At 40.7% G+C, this 22,215-nt stretch overlaps 1 protein-coding gene across 6 annotated transcripts in view; it reads left to right on the top strand.

Moving 5' to 3' along the window:
- Positions 1-4,560, top strand: part of LOC147375754 (guanylate-binding protein 7-like) — a 67,998-nt gene extending 63,438 nt beyond the window's left edge. For 3 of the 6 annotated variants that reach the window (XM_086391013.1, XM_086391016.1, XM_086391015.1), the window contains exons 11-12: positions 791-860; positions 1,979-4,560. In XM_086391013.1, coding sequence (XP_086247139.1) covers positions 791-850 — 60 coding nt within the window. In that variant the 3' untranslated portion in view covers positions 851-860; positions 1,979-4,560. The remainder of the gene's footprint in view (positions 1-790; positions 861-1,978) is intronic. The other 3 variants (XM_086391010.1, XM_086391012.1, XM_086391011.1) reach the window with 1 other exon arrangement.
- Positions 4,561-22,215: the final 17,655 nt, after the last annotated feature.

Below are 22,215 nucleotides of genomic sequence, written 5' to 3'. Positions count from 1 at the left end.
TCAAAACTGATTCGCCACATATAAACCAAGCCTTCTGTATTAAAGGACAAGCTTTTGCAGTTTTTCAAAAGAAAAAAATGTGAACAAGAAGAACAGAAGCTATTATTGAAGGCCACCACTTCATCAAACGTGTCTGCACTGAAAGTATCATTCTTAGTGTCTAACCACATGCTAGAGCTAAGAAAAGTTGGTGAAGAGTTGATCCTGTCAACTGCCAAGGACATTTGTCAGGAACTTTTAGGAGAGGCTGCAGTTCAGAAGGTGGCACGTGTTCCTCTTTCGGCTAGCACTATAACTAGACGAATTGATGAAATAGCAGAGGGCATTGAGGCACAATTGTCAGAGCTTAATGAGTCACGGTGGTATGCAATCGAGGCTGACAAGTCTATGAATGTTGACAACAAAGCAACAGTCTTGTTTTTGAGGAACCTATTTTTCAGAGGATGAGAGGATGTGCATGCGGATATGTTATGTGCAGTTTTGTTGCCAACCAACACCACAACCACAGAACTATTCAAGTCTTTGAATGATTACATATCAGGACACCTGAATCGGGCATTTGTGTTGCTATGTGCATGGACGGAGTGGCTGCCATGACTGAATGGCTTTCTCGATTCACTGTTCAGGTCAAAGAGCTCGCTTCTAAATGTGAGTCTACGCACTGTGTTGTCCTTAGAAAGATGCTGGCTAGATTAAAAATGTCACCTGAATGTAACAACATTTTGCACGATGTGATTAAAATTGTCAACCATTTAAAGTATCTACCTTTAACTCATGTCTGTTTTCCCAGCTCTGTGAGGAAACAGATGCAGAGCGCACACATCTCTTCTTATACACAAAAGTGGGATAGCTTTCTAAAGGTAGGTCCCTGACCAGAGTTTTTGAGTTAAGAGAGCCGCTCCAGAGATTCCTTTTAGAAAAACAGTCAGCACTGGCGGCACATTTCAGTGACACACAATGGGTTGTGACCCAAACTTGCTTACTTGTGTGACATATTCAACAAACTCAATCTGTCAACTTCATGGAAGAATGACAACTGTGTTCAAGTCAGCAGATAAAATGGCTGCATTCAAAGGCAAACTGTAAGTATGCGGATGATGAGTGAACACTGGGATTTTTGACATGTTTCAAACATTAGCAGAGATTTTGAAAAAGACTGAGCCAGGGCCTCTTTCTCCCAACCGGTGTATGAACACCTATCTCAGCTTTCAAAACAGTTTGAACCTCATTTCCCAAACACAAAGACCCCTAAACTGGAAAGGAAAGGATCCAAGACCCATTTGTGAATAAACCAAATGAATCAACTTTATCCATGCTAGAACAGGATGAATTTGCATGAAATCCCAAATGACAGTGGCCTTAAAAGTATGTTTGAGACAGCTTCAAATGTCAAATACTTTCCAGATTAACGTCAAAGTGAAATATCCTGAGGTTGCCACAAAAGCACTGAAAAGCCCACTTCCATTTCAACATCCTGTCTTCATGAAACAGGCATTTTTGCAGTAACAGCAACTGAAATGAGATTACCTAGTAGACTGAAGATAAGCAACACGTTTCAGACATCACTGTCTCCCATCCCCTCAGCAGCAACCATCTGGTTGCAGGAAAACAAGCTTGGGGCTCCCTCTGATTCTCCTTTATAATATAATAGGAATAGTGTGCACATAAATACGATATGCTTGAATCATCCTGAAACCGTTCTCCCCTCCTCTGGTCTGTGGAAAAATTGTCTTCCATGAAATTGGTTCCTGGTACCTAAAAGGTTGGGGTCACTGGTATAGGTCAATCCTGGGAAGCTATAAACTCTGAATACTCTTTCTACCCACCCACATCCAAACATTTAGAAATATTGGACAAACGCATCAAAAAGCATCTAAGGCCATATAGAAATAGACACTGGTGCTGATTTCCTGTAGTTGTTAGATATAAAATTCTGATAGTTGGATATTTTCAACAGGGCACTGTCTTCTTTTTACAGGTACAAGAAGAAATGCTTGCTGAAGGATTTGAAAGGAAAGCCAGTGAATTACATGAAGAGATACTTCGACTACAAAAGGAAATCGAAAGAACTAAAGATGATAGGCTCCTAGAAAATGTAAGGCTTCTGACACAAATTGGCCTTATATTAATGGCCTCACGATCTAGATTTCTTAACCGTGTATAGATATGATGGATCTCAGGTGAGTTGTTAAATGAGCTGACAATTCCTGTTAAGTACATGAAAAAAAACTTCATGTAAGGGTGGCTAAACCTTGAAGTATATGTCACAGTAGTTTCAATCAAGAAAAGTTTAAAAATAAGAAGTTATTACCAAAGAATCAGGGCCTGATATCCAAATATATAAATAATTTTGATTGACTTGGCCAATTTAAAGAAATGCAAAATGAGTTAAAAGATAATGATTGATTCATAGCAAAGTTTTAAGCAAAGCATAAAGAGAGGGGACAGTCACCTATGATATAGACACAGAGAGAGTTTCTTTAGGCTCGATCTAACAAGCCCTCATAAATCAGCAAGGAAATGACAACAACCACATTTTTTAAATGGGTAAACATATAAGAAGAGAATTAAAATGTTTAACTTTGCTGATTATAAAAGGTATGCAAAGTATAATTAGGAGATAACTGTGTCACCTCTCAGTGGGCCAAGAAGTATAGTTTTGACAGGACACTGGCCTGGCAAGGGTTACAGGAAATTGGCAGCCTGATATTTGCTAGGAAGAGTGCAGATTGATACAGATGTATACCAAAATTTAAATGCAAATACTGTTGATCCAGCAAGTTCTCACTTAGGGATTTATGTTAAACATTTATGTACACAAGCTGAATATGGAATGTATGGTGGTACATTTATTGAAGGATTGTTGTAATTCCAAAAGACTGGAAACATCTTTAAAGTTCCCCTGTCACGTGCTAGCGAGGTAAATCCTGAGACACAATTACACAAGAATGCTCTATATCACTAAAGTGAAAAGGAAACTCTATTTGTGGCAATGTGAGAAAATCTCTAAGATGTATCATAAGTAAAAAAAAAAAAAAATTAAGATGCAGAAAGTCTGTGAGTTGCATTACTGATTTAAAACATAATCAATATATGAATATATTATCTTCTATCTCTGGAAATACAAAATAAACTGGTATCCATAAGCAAAATAGGAATGGACCTGCATATTTGAGACAAAAAATACCTGACATATTCTTCTGTGGGTTTTTTATTTTGTATGATTTATCACCTATTCAAACATAAATAGAATTATTAACATTAAATAAGAAATAATAATAATACATGGGATGGAATAGTTCTTATGACAAAAGGCAAGTGTTGAATACTGTGAGAAATCAAAAGTCAACTCCACAAGAGGAATCTACTTATTAGAGCAGGAAGCAGAAAGCACCAGATGCGTATCATACTGTTGTTGTCATTAAGGCTTTGAACTTCTAGTCCCTAAGTGATTTTTAGGTGTAAAGTCTGCTGGAATGTTATGACCTCCAAATTCCTGCTACACCTTATGAAGACAGTGTGTTCAAAAAAGAGGTTTTCTTCAATTTCAGCACAACATTTAAGAATTCTTCTCAGCTGTCTAATGCTAGGCCTTGTGCTTAAAATGAACTGGGCATGGTGTCCCTTCTCTGCGCCCCCATTGTACCATGTTTCACTCAGAGCACAGTGCTGGGAGCCAGCGTGAGGAACTCCGCCCATGGCAAAGGTCATGAGGAAGGAGGCTCGGCATACCCAAAGGTGCGATCGAGCCTCAGGAGTCCCCCTGGAAATTCTCGAACATCTACCCCCAAAACCAGAGTCTGCCTACTTTACTGCTTTGTGCTCTCACCTACACCTCTGACTTTACGGGGCCCGTCCCCCACCACCTCTCTCTGAAAAAGAGTTAACTTACAGCTCCAGTTAATAAAACTCCTGGGCATGACAAGAATGTTTCAACCTACAAACTCCTTTGGAAGTCCTCTAACCTGCCTGAACAGGTTCTTCCGGCCACATGTGATTGTTCACAGCCTCCCAACCATGAGAGACATGAGATGTTCTAAACTGTCTAAATACAGATTCTTTGAGCAGTTAAAAGATTGATTAGAAATTGTATTGGTGAAGGGTTTTTCACTTGTTGGGCCAATGTTTGCTGCTAAGTTTCCATATCCCTACCTATTGTGTCCCTGGCAGTGTATTGATTAATGTAATTGGTGTATAGGAATGTAAGTAGTAGCTTTAATGTTTGTAACCTTGGACCCTTGAGTTAATTCTTTTCTTGTTACAGCCCACCACACCTTTGCCCTATAGGAATGCAACTTTATCTAATGCTTTCGGAGGGTGGCACCTGACTTTAGAATAATCACCTTTAGAGAAAAATAAGTTTTCTGAAGAAAGGATTATAAAATGTTAACAGGCCTCTTGGCCAGATGATGTAATTCACCTAAACTTTTGCATATGATAAGTTTGCAGGAAGAAAGCCTGGCTTACTGCTGACTCTACCCCTTCCCCCATTATCTTCTATGCACAACTTAAGGTATAAAAACTACTTTGGAAAATAAAGTGCGGGCCTTGTTCACCGAAGCTTGGTCTCCCCGTGTCGTTCTTTCTCTCACCTTCCGGCTGAATTCCCATCTGGAGAATGGAGGCTCATCAAGCCTACTAATTTTGCCTGGACTTCTAAGATCTGACTGGGGAGGCCTTAGTGTCTCCTCTCCTTCTGGAGAACGGGAGGATGCCTGCGGCCTATGTAGGTGACACAAATTCCTTATCTTGGAATTTTATTAGCTTTCCACGTAAACCAAGTTATTCAGCTTCTTTTCTCCACTGAATTTTCTCACTGAGCTATCCTTATTTAACCACTCTTTATATCTTTAATTCTATCGTATCCTGATCGCCAAAGCCATCTCCCCTTCGAAACCCCTGGATCCACCGGGGCTGTACCCCGGTAGCACAGGATTTTTATATAATTTTGACATTGAAATGACCTGTTTACATTTTATCTCCTCTACCACCTCATGTGGAGAAGGCAATGGCACCCCATTCCAGCACTCTTGCCTGGAAAAATCCCATGGACGGAGGAGCATGGTGGGCCACAGTCCATGGGGTCGCTAAGAGTCGGACACAACTGAGCGACTTCACTTTCACTTTTCACTTTCATGCACTGGAGAAGGAAATGACAACCCACTCCAGTGTTCTTGCCTGGAGAATCCCAGGGACGGCGGAGCCTCCTGGGCTGCCGTCTATGGGGTCACACAGAGTCGGACACGACTGAAGCGACTTAGCAGCTATCACCTCATGATCCTGTCTACTAGATAATCTTCATTGTATACTTAGCTCCCACCACAAAGACCACCACTGAGGCTTCAGGTGTTGAAACAGTAAACATGAATAAATACATAAGCTTCCACCCATCACGGGCCCAAATTGTCACTTCCTTACTACATTAATTGCTGCTTAGTGTTCTCAAAATAAAGGGCACAATTTTAGGAAATGGTACTGAAAGAATTCAGGCAGAAAGTACACACACACCCATCTGAACCTGCCACTTTTCTCTGGGACAGACTGCATAACACATGTGCTCTGAGTTCCTCCAGTTTCTCTCCCAGGAGACTTGCCCAGCAATGAAGCCACCACATTTGGCTCACAGAACAATGATATTGTTTAAAATAGCAAACAAAAGAGCCAGTAATTGGCAAAATTCATATTGTCACCATAACTGTTACCAGTTCAAGGAATGTCTATTGAAATAAAACTGTGCTTTTGATGTGAGGAGGATCCATTTCTCACTGAACATGCCACCCACATGCTGACAAACTACAGAGTCTATAGGATGACTGCTTTCTGAAGGGTTCAGGGTTAATGCTCAATTGCCACTTCTCTGACCAAAGTCTCTGGAATAAGTCCTTCAGCTGGTCCAGTCCCCAAAGACCCTCTGGTGTCATCAGAGGAATATCTTGAACACCGGAAGTCTGGATGGTGTGGTAAAGGGGGTGAGGGGGCAGTGAGGAGTTCTGTTTCCCCATCAAATCTTCCTGACACACGTGACAAGTAATGCAAACAAGAAAGAGGCACACGCATTTGTGCCATGAAGCGATTGTGGCTTAGAGAAAGAAAGGGGTCAGGAGTGAGGGAAAGGACTATTAAAGGAGAGAGAAAGGAACCTGCACTGCTCTAATGTTCAGTCCCAAGTGGTCGTCTGTTGGAATAAAGTTACACACATCTTAAGGCTCCAGGCCTCTTCCAGACGTTATAATTAATAAATATTTGTTAAATTACTGATGGAATCAAAGTTCTACACAAGTACTTGATGAACAATTCTGGAGGAAGACAGCAAGGCAACCGTTTTTTCACACAGTATTTAGTACAGGAAGACTGAGCTTCTCTGGACATTACTACATCCCTTTCCCTTTCTCCTTAGACTTGTGTATGGTGTGCTCACGAGGGTCTCTTGCCTGTTGACGGTATTACACAGGCCTCACAGAATGTATTTATTAAGGAAATTCTTTAGTGTTACAGATGAATTGTCAGAACTCATTAGAAATGCAAATAGAAAATCCAACTTTTTGAGACCCTATGGACTGTAGTCTGCCACACTCCTCTGTCCATGGAGTTCTCCAGGCAAGAGTACTGGACAAAAACTTATGACTGAATAACAACAACAGTGCTTTTATTCCGCTTCCAAGAAAACAAGGTCTGCAAAGACACATATATGCCCTGAACTTGTTCAGTTCAGTTCAGTCACTCAGTCGTGTCCCACTCTTTGCGACCCCATGAATCGCAGCACGCCAGGCCTCCCTGTCCATCCATCACCAACTCCCGGAGTTCACTCAGACTCACGTCCTTCGAGTCGGTGATGCCATCCAGCCATCTCATCCTCTGTCGTTCCCTTTTCCTCCTGCCCCAAATCCCTCCCAGCATCAGAGTCTTTTCCAATGAGTCAACTCTTCGCATGAGGTGGCCAAAGTACTGGAGTTTCAGCTTTAGCATCATTCCTTCCAAAGAACACCCAGGGCTGATCTCCTTTAGAATGGACTGGTTGTATCTCCTTGGAAGTCCAAGGGACTCTCAAGAGTCTTCTCCAACACCACAGTTCAAAAGCATCAATTCTTCAGCGCTCAGCCTTCTTCACAGTCCAACTCTCACATCCATACATGACCACTGGAAAAACCATAGCCTTGACTAGATGGACCTTTGTTGGCAATGTAATGTCTCTGCTTTTGTTGGCAATGTAATGTCTCTGCTTTTCAATATGCTATCTAGGTTGATCATAAATTTTCTTCCAAGGAGTAAGCGTCTTTTAATTTCATGGCTGCAGTCACCATCTGCAGTGATTTTGGAGCCCCCCAAAATAAAGTCTGACATTGTTTCCACTGTTTCCCCATCTATTTCCCATGAAGTGATGGGACCGGATGCCATGATCTTAGTTTTCTGAATATATGTATTACATATATGTATTATATGTAACATATTACAGTTGTATTTCTATGTAATACATAATATGTATTATGTATTACATGTATTACATAGAAATACAACTGTAATTATATGTATTATATGTATTACATATAAATACAACTGTAATATGTAATACAATTACATTGTATAATACAAATAAAATTAGGTTATAATACAATTACGATATGACTATTGGCTCCAATATTCTTAAAAGGTAGTGGAGATGAGTGAGAAGGTAACCATTCCCAGTGAATTACATGTGGATCCCAAAAATTCAGAACAACGGACAACACAGAATGAGACTAACTGTGGATGAATGCACAGACACTTGGGGCTTTCGGTTTGTATTAGATCCTGCTTTCTGTTTCTGTATAGCTCTAATAGACACCTTCCCCCGAAACTCCTACCCAACTATTTCAAAGTCTGCAGACTTTGATCATGTAAACTCTCTGACACTTCAAAAATGGTAAAAAGAACCTTAAGCCAGAAATAACTTTTTCCTTTAAAAATGAGATCTAAAGAGAGATTAGCTTGAACGCTATCAGTTATCCCTTTACCACGTGTTGCAGATACACTGAGGCTGAACTTCCTCAGGTGATACACCTCCACTCCAGCTTGCAAGCAGAGTGACATACTTATTAGCCAAATAAGCAATCAAGCTCTATCACCTTACAATTTTATAGTCCTGAATGCCTATTCTTTTATCTTGTTTATTTCTGTGCTCAGCAACATCCAAGGTGCTTTTAGTTTTGCCTCGTTTTTATAAACATTTTGCCTCAATGGTTACTCTTTCCAATTCTAAAGCTCCCCAAGCCTAGGAACTTTATCTCCCAAAGAACTAGTACTTCTTTGTGCCCACATTTTCCATGTGAAGAACTGCACTCATATTTCTGAACTGCAAGTACTTCATGTTCGAGCTGTTTATAATGCTGGTCCATCCACACCCTGTGGTCTGGCACTAAACTCTGAGGATGTGGAAATGAGATTCTTCCTCTCAGATGTTTCACTGGACACAAGGTTTAATGTTCAGTTCAGTTCAGTTCAGTCACTCAGTCATGTCTGACTCTTTGCAACCCCATGGACTGCAACATGCCAGGCCTCCCTGTCCATCACCAACTCCCGGAGCTTACTCAAATTCATGTCCATTGAGTTGGCAATGCCATTCAACCATCTCATCCTTGGTTTCCCACTTCTCCTCCCGCCATCAATCATTTCCAGCATCAGGGTCTTTTCAAATGAGTCAGTTCTTCGCATCAGGTGGCCAAAGTACTGGAGTTTCAGCTTCAGCATCAGTCCTTCCAATGAATATTCAGGACTGATTTCCTTACTAGGTGACAAAGAAGCACAACTTCTAAAACAAGATGCAAGACCACTTTTTCTGGAGTTAAATAAATAGCAACTATAAAAATCTTCAGTTAAATCGTCTCATTGACTGCCTTCCATTTACGAACACATTTTACTCATTCTTCCTTTCCTAATACTTTATACTTTTGTGAATTAAAGTTAAGGGACATAACTTTTAAAGTATTTTTCCTGAAGCAATTACAAACCATGGAAACTGAAAGACTCCAAATTTATTTGTGAGTAGTAATATATATCATGTTTATAACATACATCATGTTGCAGAGCCAAACATATCTAAATGGCATTACAATTTTCATTCTGAATCATACATCTTTATTCCTTTGCTAACAACAATAAAAAGTTAATGAAAACAAAAAGTTAATGAAGAAATCTCTCAGGAGATCAAGAGAGCCCAAAAAAGACAAAGAGTGAGAGAGAAAAAGAGAAAATTTTCTTGGATACAGTTAACTGAGAAAAGATTAGCTTTATCTGGTTTTAGGTCACATGCCCAATCTCCCTCTGAATCAATCTCAGTGACTTGGGCTTATGGGGCCATAGTAATCTTCCCAGCTTGGGTTCAAGTCTTGAATATACTAAGTGTGATCTCAGAATTCAAGAAAAATCTGTCCCTGATATCGTCACATACACCTTTACAGTTATAACACACTCTGCAGCTCCAAATATTGTATCATTCTATTTTACAAAATAAGCATATGGTAATCTAAGGATATTATACTTTTCTAGTTGCCTTTGCAGCTAGAGAAGTCTGCATAGGGAATTTGTGCAACTGCCCTTGCTCTTGGGGAGGCTTGGGTGTAGAATTTTGAGACTATACTCTGCATGTCCTTCCTTTCCCTCACTGCCATCTGAAATACAGATGGGATAGCCAAACCCTGATTCACAGGGTTAAAAACCTGTAACAGAAACTGGTAACTAAGGGAAATTCTTGAGTTCCTTTTACAGAACAGCAGATAAGGGAAGAGCTTGTTTGAAAACTCCTTCCTCTTGTAACACAACAAACTTGGCTGAAACCAGGGAAACCAATATAGCTCATCAGAGTCTGCTCAGAAGAGATCTGCTTGTCCCATGACCTACTGTCATCACAGCCCCTGCAGCCTTACTGGGTTGCCTCTGTCAACTATTAATGCGCACTTGCCAAGAGCACTGCCAACAAATGAACTATAATAAGGGCATTTGCCATCTGCCTCTGAGGATATTGAACCCTGTGCTGCTGCAGCTGTTGACCTTCAACAATCCCTGAGGAAGTTCAGGGTGGAATGAGGTACTCTGTGCTCCAGGGAATCTGATGGGACAGGTCTTTATATAGTTGGATATTTGGGGGAAACAGATTTTATGATACCAATCCCTGCATCTCCTCATATCTAAAGTGAAAGTGAAAGTCGCTCAGTCGTGTCTGACTCTTTGCGACCCCATGGACTATACAGCCCATGAAATTCTTCAGGCCACAATACTGGAGTGGGTAGCCTTTCTCTTCTCCAGGGTATCTTCCCAACCCAAGGATTGAACCCAGGTCTCACGCCTTGCAAGTGGATTCTTTACCAGTTGAGCCACCAGGGAAGCCCAAGCATACTGGAGTGGGTAGACTACCCCTTCACCAGCAGATCTTCCCGACCCAGGAATCGAATCAGGGTCTCCTGCATTGCAGGTGGATTCTTTACCCACTGAGCTATCAGGGAAGAGCCCCTTCATATCTAGAAAAGCACTAAATCCATTCATGGTGACATCATATCCTCGTGACTAGGAGAAAAACTCTTGTAAAGTAAACACTTGATTGCACTGAACTCCCTGTTCACCAAAACCTTATATATTGAACATCCCCCACTACTTCTTTGGAGCAGTCTCTCAGAGCTACCTGAGGTGCTGCCTTCTGGGCTACAGTCCTCATTTTGTCCCAAATAAGACCTAACTCACAACTCTCAAATTGTGCATCTTTTTTAGTTGATACCTCACAAATAAACTCTCTGCTGCAAACCTGGGGTCTCAATGTTTTGGCTTGCAGCTCCTTGGGCAAAAGAACCTGGTTCCCTAACAGCAGCAGTCAAACTTTTAACTTGCAGGTTAGTACAATGCCTTAAATGATACAGAAAAGAATGGAAAGGATGAATCAAGCCTTAACCTCCAAATCTGGATCCACGCTAGTAAAAGAAAAGAGGAAAACTCTAACAAAATAATAGTGAAGCTCAAGAGGGAGGGGATATACACATAATTATGGCTGATTTGTGGTGGTGTACGGCAGAAATCAAGACAACATTGTGAAGCAATTATTCTCCAATTAAAAAATTAGGAAAAATAGTGACTATGGGCTATAAAATTAAGGATTTTGTACACACACATATTTCTTTTACTAATGGAAAAAAAAATCACTGGGGTGACCCAAAGGGATGGTATGGGGAGGGAGGTGAGAGGAGGGTTCAGAATGGGGAACATGTATATACCCTTGGCAGATTCATGTTGATGTATGGCAAAACCAATACAATATTGTAAAGTAATTAGCCTCCAATTAAAATAAATAAATTTATATTAAAAAATGACTGAGTTAAAAAGAAGAAACACTTTAGAAAGGAAAAAATGAAACATTTTTCAAGTGGAGAAAAATTTATAAACAAATCCCGCTCTCACAAAAACACCCCTGAGAGACAGACTGTTGAACACTCATCTGCACATTACTTGGGCCACGTTCAAGCCACTTGTGTAGGAGGGACAAATGCTTACCCAGCCAGGCGTGGAGGAACAATCATCCCCTGTCTTTCTCACAATTCATCCAGATTCCTACCTCTGGTTTTTTTTTTTTTTTAAATCCATGTTCTTTCAATTTTGATTTCTTTTCTCGTAATCCCCATCAATACCTGAATGGCCTTTAATGACTTGCTTTCTTTTCAGCTTCTGAATATAAGAGTCAGGTTTCAAGAGGAGCGAGACACAGGAGGAGCCCTAGGGTCAAGCCAGGGCAGCTGACTTGACCCCTAGCTGCAGCTCCAGGTAAGTTTGCTCTTAATTTGACCTTCCGAGCACACTTCCATTGAGTCAGTTCAGTTCAGTCATGTCGGACTATTTGCGACCCCATGAATTGCAGCACGCCAGGCCTCCCTGTCCATCACCAACTCCCAAAGTTCACTCAAACTCACGTCCATTGAGTCGGTGATGCCATCCAGCCTTCTCATCCTCTGTCGTCCCCTTTTCCTCCTGCCCCAAATCCCTCCCAGCATCAGAGTCTTTTCCAATGAGTCAACTTTTCACATGAGGTGGCCAAAGTACTGGAGTTTCAGCTTTAGCATCATTCCTTCCAAAGAACACCCAGGGCTGATCTCCTTTAGAATGGACTGGTTAGATCTCCTTGCAGTCTAAGGTACTCTCAAGAGTCTTCTCCAACACCACAGTTCAAAAGCATCAATTCTTCAGAGCTCAGCTTTCTTCACAGTCCAACTCTCACATCCATACATGACTACTGGAAAAACCATTCCATTAAATAACAATAAATCCCCTTTCTCAGGCCCCACGCTGCAGGTAGGTCTGACCCAGGCTCCTATCAAATTACCGCTTATTCTCTGGGTCCTGGGACATGTGACATTTAGTGTGCACCCTGTAAGAGCTGGGATTCTTATTTCCCCAAGCTCTCTGGGACTGCTGAAAGTCAGCCTCACTGGCCTTCACAGCAAAGTTCTTGAGGATTGTCTTCAAGGTGCTAGATCCATGGCTGTGGTGGAGGGGTGGTGGTGATACAGACCTAGGAATTCTCACTCCTTGGAAAACGTTTAGGGTTATAATTATCCTCTCAATCATGACTAGCCCACATGGGGCTGTGGAATTTGACTGTACTGAGACTTCACTACTCCTACTCATCTCACTGTGGTTCCTCCTTTATATCACCATTCATAGGAGATCTCTGCTGATAGCTTCCATGTTTTTCACCAATGGTTGTTTTGCAAACAGACTTTGAGGGTGAACTCAGGATCCTTCCACTCCACTATATTGCCTAGACAATGATCTTAGTCCTCAGAATAATGAATTGGGTACTGCTGTCATGCCATAACAAAATTGAGAACTATGATGTACAGAGAAATTATGAATTTGCTTAAGACAACACAGCCAGCAAGTGGTTTACTGGTGGGGTAGCTTTGAGTTCTTGGCAGCCATTCAGAACTCAGAGTATAGCTTAGGAAAGCTTCCAGGAAGATGAGGTAGAAAGGACAAGTTGAAGTATGCATAAACGATGCCCTAATAAAGGAACAGTAGATGAGCATTAGTCAAGAGAAAAAGAACATGCAGATATGGCAGATGTGAACAACGGATGGTGGGGCTTTGTAGACCTGTACAGAATTCTAGGGTCTGTAACCATTTGGGGAGCCTACAAAGGACGGAGAATTTACAGGATCTAGTCTGTAGGTTTACTGAACAACAATTTCCACAGCAAGACACTACATCTTTGCTGCCTGATAAGTCTTTGTTCCTTGTTGTTTCCTCAGGCCAACGAGGTCCTCCAGAGCTTCCTGCAGTCACAGGGAAGAGCAGACTAAGCCATCCTACAGGCAGACCAGGCCCTCACAGATGGGGACAAGGCCATGGCAGGTACAGGAAGGACTGAGCTCTCAAAGAGGAAGGTGGTTCCTGTGCTGCCCTTTGGCAAATGTGGGAACAAACACGTCCTGACACCAGACCTTCCTCTTCTTCCATGGAACCTCTCTGCCACGTGTGGAAATAAACGAGGGAGTTTGGGTTATATGTACATCCAATCAGTGCTTCTACATCATGGGCTGAAACATGTTGTCTGATGTGGTAGCAGGAACAGTCAGACTCCTTCCCACAATATTAAAGCCACTTTATCTCTGAGCAAGGGAGGTGACAGCTCAGCATAACTCTTCCCTCTTTAAAACTCTTGTAAAAGAGCTGAGTGTGCCAAAAAGGATACAGCTAAGAGGGAACATGGAGAAGGCAATGGCAACCCACTCCAGTACTCTTGCCTGGAAAATCCCATGGACGAAGGAGCCTGGTGGGCTGCAGTCCATGGGGTCGCTAAGAGTTGGACACGACTGAGCGACTTCACTCTCACTTTTCACTTTCCTGCATTGGAGAAGGAAATGGCAACCCACTCCAGTGTTCTTGCCTGGAGAATCCCAGGGACGGGGGAGCCTCATGGGCTGACGTCTTTGGGGTCACACAGAGTCGGACACGACTGAAGTGACTTAGCAGCAGGAGGGAACAAGAGATGCTAAGAGAGAAACAGAATGAGAAGGAACAAAAAATGGAGGCACAAGAGAGAAGCTTCAAAGAAAACTTCACCCAACTGTAAAAGAAGATGGATAGGGAAAGAGAAACCCTTCTGAGAGAGCAGGAAACGATGCTGGAGCACAAGCCGAAGGTAAGTCTAGACGGGCCTGGGCGGGACCTGATGGGGAACCCCTAACTCCTCAGGGATAAAGGGACAGGAATTTGACCTTAAATCAGATCCCGGAGGGAAAGACAAAAACGTAGGATTCACTGTAACATCAAAGAGATGTGAATCTTGCTGAAGGTTTACCTCTGAAAGACTCAGCACCTTCTGTAGTGTTAGTGTTTGAATGGGACCAATAACATGGCCCAGGCTCCTGGGCTGCTGTTCATGGTGATTACAGTATCACATTTGTTCCCAGGTGAATAGGACCTTAGTCTTAGAGTCCTTAGAATTTGGGGGACAACCATCAGAGACCTGGAATAGTTCCATCTGCTTTTGAAGGTATCAGATTGTGCCGGTATGAAATACAGGATACTAAACTGTAAAACTTACTACATTTGTTTCCACATCTGCCTGATTCATTTTACACACCTAGAGTAAACGCTTTCTTTGTCTGTCTGGAATTTGATGGACAGAGTTCTAAAGCAAGTCAGGAGTACCATTTTGGTGACATATGTATGGTCATTCTACTTCAGTGAAACTGACAAATATTTAGAATTCACTCACATATTCTCCCAAAGTGTATTCTTAGGGCTGGAACCCCTTCTTGGGGTAGTTTTCAGGCATGACCTAGGCCCAAGTCTTCTGTGCCCAGAAAGATGGTCTTGAGGGAACATGGGAAGCTCCAAATCCTGGATATTCTCTCTTCCCTGGTACAAATGTTTGCAAATATTAGACTAATATCAAAAAGCATCTAAGGTATTAGAGAAATAGATGCACATGCATATCACCTGTAGCTGTTTGGTACAGAATGCTAATCTGGGGCATTTTCAAAAGAGGAATCTCCTGTTTTACAGATGCAAAAAGAAATACTTACAGAAGGATTTCAAAAGGAAGCTGAGGAGCTAACTAAAGAGATAGATTAGCTAAAAGAAGATATTGAAACAACTGAAAATAAGTCCTTCATTTCAAATGTCCTTGATATGGCTGCTGCTGCTGCTAAGTCACTTCAGTCCTGTCCGACTCTGTGCGACCCCATAGACAGCAGCCCACCAGGCTCCCAGGCTAGCATGACATTAATTGCAATATTCGCTGGGGCTTATAAATCACTTTGTGTGGGACTAAAACTTCTCAGTGATCGTATGAAAGGGGCTGAGAAACCCTACTAAGTATATTTTGAAAGGCTTCTTATGTTTTAGTAGTGTAACACTACAGTTCATTTTAAAATATGTTTATCATTATAGTTTTATTCAGGAGGAGCTTACAAATAAAAACTGACTACCAAAAAATTACTAAAGTTATTACAAAAGTGAGTACCAGGGCCTCACATGCAAAAAAAAATTTTTTTTTATTAAATTAGTTAATTTTAATAAATGGAAAACAACTTGTAAGATAATGATTAATTCTAGAAAAGTGTTAAGAAAAGCAAGAAACAAATGAGAAGAGGAAGAACATTTGCAGTCTATAATACAGTCATGGAGATCAATTCTTTAAGTTATAATGATCCCTTAGAAATCAGTGAGGAAAAAGCAACAAAGACGTTTTTAAATGGGCAGAAATATACAAGAGAAATTGTGTTAAACTTTACTGATTATAAATGATGTACAAGGTAAAATTAAGAGGGACCTCTGTCACCTCCCAGATGGTCCAGAAAGAAAAGTCTGGACAAGGCAAGGGTACCAGGCTGGCAAGGGTACCAGGGAATGGGGGTCTCTGATAAATGCTAGGGAGAGTGAAAATTGGTGCAAATATGTACCAAAGATTTAAATGCAAATATTGCTGATACAGAAGTCCACATTTAGCAATTTATCTTGCAGGTTTATTTACCCAAGTTGAAAATGACATATGTAGCAGTATATTTGCTGCAGGATTGTTGTAATTCCAGAAGAGGAAACAACTTTAAAGTCCATCTGTCATACAGTAGTGAGATAAATCCTGAGACACACTTACACAGGAATACTCTACAGTCACTGAAGTGAAAGAGAAACTCTATTTGTGCTAACATGAGAAAACCTCAAGATGCAGAAAGTGTGTATAGTTATATTACTGAATGGAAAAATAATGAATATGTGCATATATTATCATCTATCTTTGGAAAATACAGAAGAAATTGGTATCCATGAGCACAATAGGAATGGACCTGCATATTTGATGTAAGACATGAGAGGATAACCAACTTTGCATGACACATTCCTCTGTGACTTTTATACTTTGTAGAAATTCTTGCTTATTGAAACATAAATACAGTTATTAAAATTAAAAACAGAAGCTTAACACACAGATTGGAAAAGAGACTTCTCTTCAAGAATATGGGAAATAGCTTCTTAAGGAAGCAGGACTAGGAAGAAAGTGTCAAGTAGAGTCCTTTGGTCTCCTCAGGCTCAGATTTTTTTTCTGCTAATTGTGTGAGCATTGAGTGTAACACAGGCAAGAACATTTAAACAACCAATCTGCAGTCTGGGGAAGCCCTGCTCTATGAAGCAAACACCTGGTCCATGGTTACCAGTTATGGCAGGTCCTCTGGCCTTAAAGTTCTATCAAGGGCTGGTCTTCTCTGAGATGCGGTTAATAAGAGCAGTAGAAGGGAGCCTTGGAACAGCACAGCTGGCAGGAGCCATGGCCCCTCCCTACCTTATGTCCTGTTCGTGCAAGAGGATTGGGACCTGCCTAGTTTTCCCAATATATCACATGTCTTGAGCAACACTGATTTCATTATTACTATTGGCTCTTATGCCCCTTAACAGACTCTTTTTCTTAATTCAAAAAAGACTTCCTGTACAAAAATCACCTTTTCTAAAATGTTATATTCTAGATTTGGTCAATTCACATTCTATTAACCACCCTATGGGTATTAATTGAAGTCAGCATCTAAACATACACAGCACACTACTATTTGAAATATTTTAATGTTAATTACCACATGGAGGAAATACCTTTTTCAGTTACAATCTGCCATTGACTTGAATATTTGTCTCTTAATTGCTCACTAGAATCAAACATCATTATTATACCTGAAGCTTCATTACTTGCCCCTGGCTTCTGTCCAAACCGAAAGGACAAATAAAATCCCTCATTGAAGCCTCCTTTTTATGTAAGCAATTTTATTAAGATAATTCATCCATGTACATTGGACACGCTGTACAACAGGTATTGTGTGATGTCATTAATACTTACCTAGAAAATATACGAAAATACCCATCATCTAGCAGAAAATTTTCTTTTGAAATAAATGATTTCTCTTTTTCAAAGGAAAAGCACTTTCCAGTTGGGTGTGTTCTATGATTCTACTATGATTATAAAGGAATTCAAAATCATTGAAAAATATTCACTATTGACACAAAAGTATAAAAATAATAAACTACAATTCTAACAGTGAGCTAGAAATGCTGGTTATAATGGAATACATAATTTTCAAGATTCTCGGGTGTTTATTATTTATGTATAAATGTTTTCATAAAAGAACAGTTTTGTACCTATTATGAATTGAGTTATTCACAATCAACATGCCAAAATTTCTCTATAGAGAGTAACCTTGGTCATCTGAAAAGAGGTGTGAAATGTAGGGGGAAATTCCATTCCTTCATATTACTGGTGAATTAAAACTCTTAAAGAAATTCCTCTTCATAACAATTTAAAAAGAGGACATTTTTATATCATTGAATAAGCAGGCCTAGTACATGCATGGGGTTCCCTCATGGCTCAAACAGTAAACAATCTGCTTCCAATGATAGAGACGTGGGTTCAATCCCTGGGTCGGGAAGATCCCCTGGAGAAGGGCATGGCAACCCACTCCAGTATTCTTGCCTGGAGAATCCCAAGGACTGAGGAGCCTGGTGGGCCACAGTCCATGGGGTTGCAAGGAGTCGGACACAACTAAGCGAATAACACTAGAACATGCATATAGGTAGACTGTAATCAGATGGTAAAGAATCTGCCAACAATACAGGAGACCTGGATTCGATCTCTGGGTCAGGATGGTCCTCTGGAGAAACGAATGGATACCCATTCCAGTATTTTTGCCTGGAGAATTCCATGGACAGAAAAGCCTGGTGGGCTACAATCCCATGGGATCACAAAGAATCAGACATGACTGACTAACACACACACACACATGACTAGAAAGGATAAAATGGTTTCATTTTATATCATTTATATCATTTTATATATCAAAGCAAATAAGTCCTTTCCATTGCATTTTTTAGCCAGTACAGAGCACGTTTCCTTAAGATCAATGGGATCTTGTTTTCCCATAAGATGACGAAAACTGCAGAATTTGCTATTACATGCTAAACTTTCTGAGCCTTGCTTCATAGTGTTCAACTCATGCTAAGTTGGAAGCTGAGTAATCTATTGTTAGGTTAATTGCCCTCATGGGAAAGAATAATTTTACATCTCAGCTCCCTGAGAAGAAATGATTACAGCCAGAACTGAACCTAGGTTAAGCCACCGAGATGTCAGGGAGCCTGAAAATAAAACTACCATTGTTGTTGTTCAGTCACTCAGTCATGTCCAACTCTTTGCAACCCCATGAACTGCAGCTTGCCAGGCTTCCCTGTCTTTTACTATCACCCAAAGTTTGCTCAAACTCATGTCCATTGAGTCTGTGATGCCATCCAACCATCTCATCCTCTGTCGCCCCTTTCTCCTCCTTCCTTCAGTCTTTCCCAGGGTCTTTTCCAGAGTGAGTTGGTTCTTCGCATCATGTGGCCAAAGTATTGGAGCTTCAGTTTCAGCATCAGTCCTTCCAATGAATGTTCAGGATTGATTTCCTTTAGGATTGACTGGTTTGATCTCCATGCTGTCCAAGGGACTCTCGACAGTCTTCTCCAGCACCACAATTTGAAAGCATCAATTCTTTGGTGTTCAGCCTTCTTTAGGGTCCAACTCTCACATCTGTACTTGACTACTGGAAAAACCATAGCTTTGGCTATATGTACCTTTTTTTTGCAAAGTGATGTCTCTGCTTTATAAAATGCTGTCTAGGTTGGTCATAGCTTTCCTTCCAAGGAGCAAGCATCTTTTAATTTCATGGCTGCAGTCACTGTCTACACTAATTTTGAAGCCCAAGAAAATAAGCCTGTCCATGTTTTCTCCATCTATTTGCCATAAAGAGATGGGACCAGATGCCATGGTCTTCATTTTCTGAATATTGAGTTTTAAGCCAGCTTTTTCACTCTCCTCTTTCACCTTCATCGAGAGGTTCTTTAGTTCCTCTTTGCTTTCTGCCATTAGAGTGGTGTCATTCACATATCAGAGGTTATTGATATTTCTCCCAGCAATCTTGATTCCAGCTTGTGAGTCATCCAACCCAGCATTTCATATGATGTACTCGACATGTATGTTAAATAAGCAGGGTGACAATATGCAGCCTTGATGTACTCCTTTCCCAGTTTTGAACCACTCCATTGCTCCATGCTTGGTTCTAACTGTTGCTTCTTTACCTGCATACAGGTTTCTCAGGAGTCAGATAAGGTGGTCTGGTATTCCCATTTTTTTAAGGATTTTCCACACACTTTATTGTTTATTGTGATCCACACGCTCAAAGGCTTTAGGGTAGTCAGTGAAGCAAAAGTACATGTTTTTTTTTTTTTTTTAGTTCCCTTGCTTTTTCTATGATCCAACAGATGTTGGCAATTTGATCTCTGGTTCCTCTGCCTTTTCTAAATCTGTACATCTGGAAGTTCTCAGTTCATGTACTGTTGAATCCTAGCTTGAAGGATCCTAAGCATTATCCCATATATCCCAGCTATTCCACTTCTGGTTATTTACCCAAAGAATAGGAAAAGTAATTCAAAAGGGTATAAAAGTGTAGTCACACAGTCGTGTGATCACTCTTTGATCCTATGGACTGTAGCCTGTCAGGCTCCTCCATCCATGGGATTTTCCAGGCAAGAATACTGGAGTGGGCTGCCATTTCCTTCTCCAGGGGATCTTCTGGACCCAGGGATTGACTCAGACCTCCCACATTACGGGCAGACTCTTTATCATCTCAGCCACCAGGGACTACCTCAAAAGGATACAGGCACCCCTATATTCTTTGCAGTTTCATTGGCAATAGTCAAGATATGGAAACAACCGAAGTGCCTGTCAATGAATAAATGGACAAAAAAGATGTTTTATATATAAATACAATAAATACTAGTCAGCCATAAAATAGAATGAAATTCTGACATTTGCAACACTGATGGACCTTGACACTATTATGCTGAATGAAATAGATCAAGTGGAGAAAGACAAATACCATATTATTTCACTCGTATGAGGAGACAAAAAAGAAAAGGCAAATAAGCAAACAAAGTAAAACAAAATGAACCCATAGATTCAGTGAACAATTGGCAATTACAAGAGGAAACGGTGCCGGGGGCAGACAAAATTGGTGAAGAGAATCAACTGTATAGTGATGAATGACAAGTGTATTTGTGGTAGTGATCATTTATTTCTATATACAGATGTCAAATTATAGTGATGTACACATGAAACATAGTTTTAAAAATAGAGAAAGTACATTTGCCCAAATATCTCAAAAGAAACACTCTAAAAGAGAGGTGGGGAAATGAACTTTCTTCAGGTTATAAACTTAAAGAATTCACCATCATTTACCTTGATATTATATGCAATTTACAAAAAGTTTCAATTGTCCCTGGTATCAAGGTTTTGGTTTGTTTCCCACATAAACAGTACATTTTTTGATCAAAATAAGAAGCTGGATTCCAAGCATTAGACCTATTTCAAAGTAATCCTGCCCTACTTTCATTTTCAATTTCACTTCTATTAACCATAAACTGTACTTCACATTTTGTCCTAAAATTGACACCAGCACTTTACATTCATGAAGAAGGGTCGAGATAAACTTTAGAACTTATCATTTACAAAATATTAATCAAACAAAGCAAGAAAGGAAACAAGGGAGGAGACAAGCAGAATCCATGCATTGTTGCCCAGATTTTCTCAAATTAGACTTAAATACAGCCTTAAATTCTATGGACACACTGATATGTCATTTGAGAACCTGACACCAATTTCTTGGAAGCTTAGTTAAGAAATAACTTTCGAGAACAGCCAAGATGGAATTTTAGAAAGGCCCTGAGCTCAAGAGTCGGACACGACTGAGCGACTGATCTGATCTGTTCTGATCTGAGCTTTCTTCCACTTATGAGCACACCAAACCAAAACTACTTGCAGAGAAACAATCAATGGAAAAGATGGGAAAATACCAGAATAGATCTTCTATAAATAAAGACATAAGGAGGGAATGACAAGGAGATTGGTAGGAGGGGCAAAATCACAATATCATTAGATCCCATACACCCTGAGTGAGGGAATCCTCAAACTGGAGAATAATCATATTGTAGAGGTTCTCCTGCAGGAGCGAGAGTTCTGAGCCCCACTTCAGGCTCTTGAACACAGGACTCCAATACCAGAAAGATGAGCCCCAGAGCATCTAACTTTGAAGGCCAATAGGGCATAGTTTCAGGAATCCCACAGAACTTTGGGAAATAGAGACTCAGTCTCAAACTGCACACATAAAATTTCACTTGCATGAGGACCCAGAGAAAAAGCAGCAATTTGATAGGAGCCTGGGCCAGTCCTACTGGCTAATTTTGGAGTCTCCTGCAGAGGCGAGGTGGTGATTGTAGATCACCCTGGAGACACAGATTCTGGGTGGCAGCCATATTGAGGAACTTTGAACCACATGAGCACTCTTGGCAGCTGCCACATGGACTCTTTAGTGCCAAGATCTGTCCCTACCCAAAAGGTTGAAGACAATTTAAGAGACCCTATACCATTAAGCTGACACATATTTTCAGTGTAGTATAGGGGTCCTAGAGGAGAAGAGAGAGAGGGAGGGGGGTGAGAATATAACTGAAGACATCATAGCTGAAAACCTCCCTAACCTGGAAAAGGAAACAGACACTAGAGTCTAGGAAGTGGAGAGTGTTTCACATAACATGAATCCAGAGCAAAACACCAAGATACATTATAATTAAAAAGACAACCAACTTTCTGCCCATGGACGCCGCCGAGAAAGCATCGTTGAAGTCTTCCCC

This window comes from Bos grunniens, chromosome 3, assembly GCF_055505025.1.
Source record: "Bos grunniens cultivar Pamir isolate PY7600 chromosome 3, Bosgru_T2T1.0, whole genome shotgun sequence".
NCBI lineage: Eukaryota > Metazoa > Chordata > Mammalia > Artiodactyla > Bovidae > Bos > Bos grunniens.
This window is presented reverse-complemented; position numbering and strand designations above follow the sequence as displayed.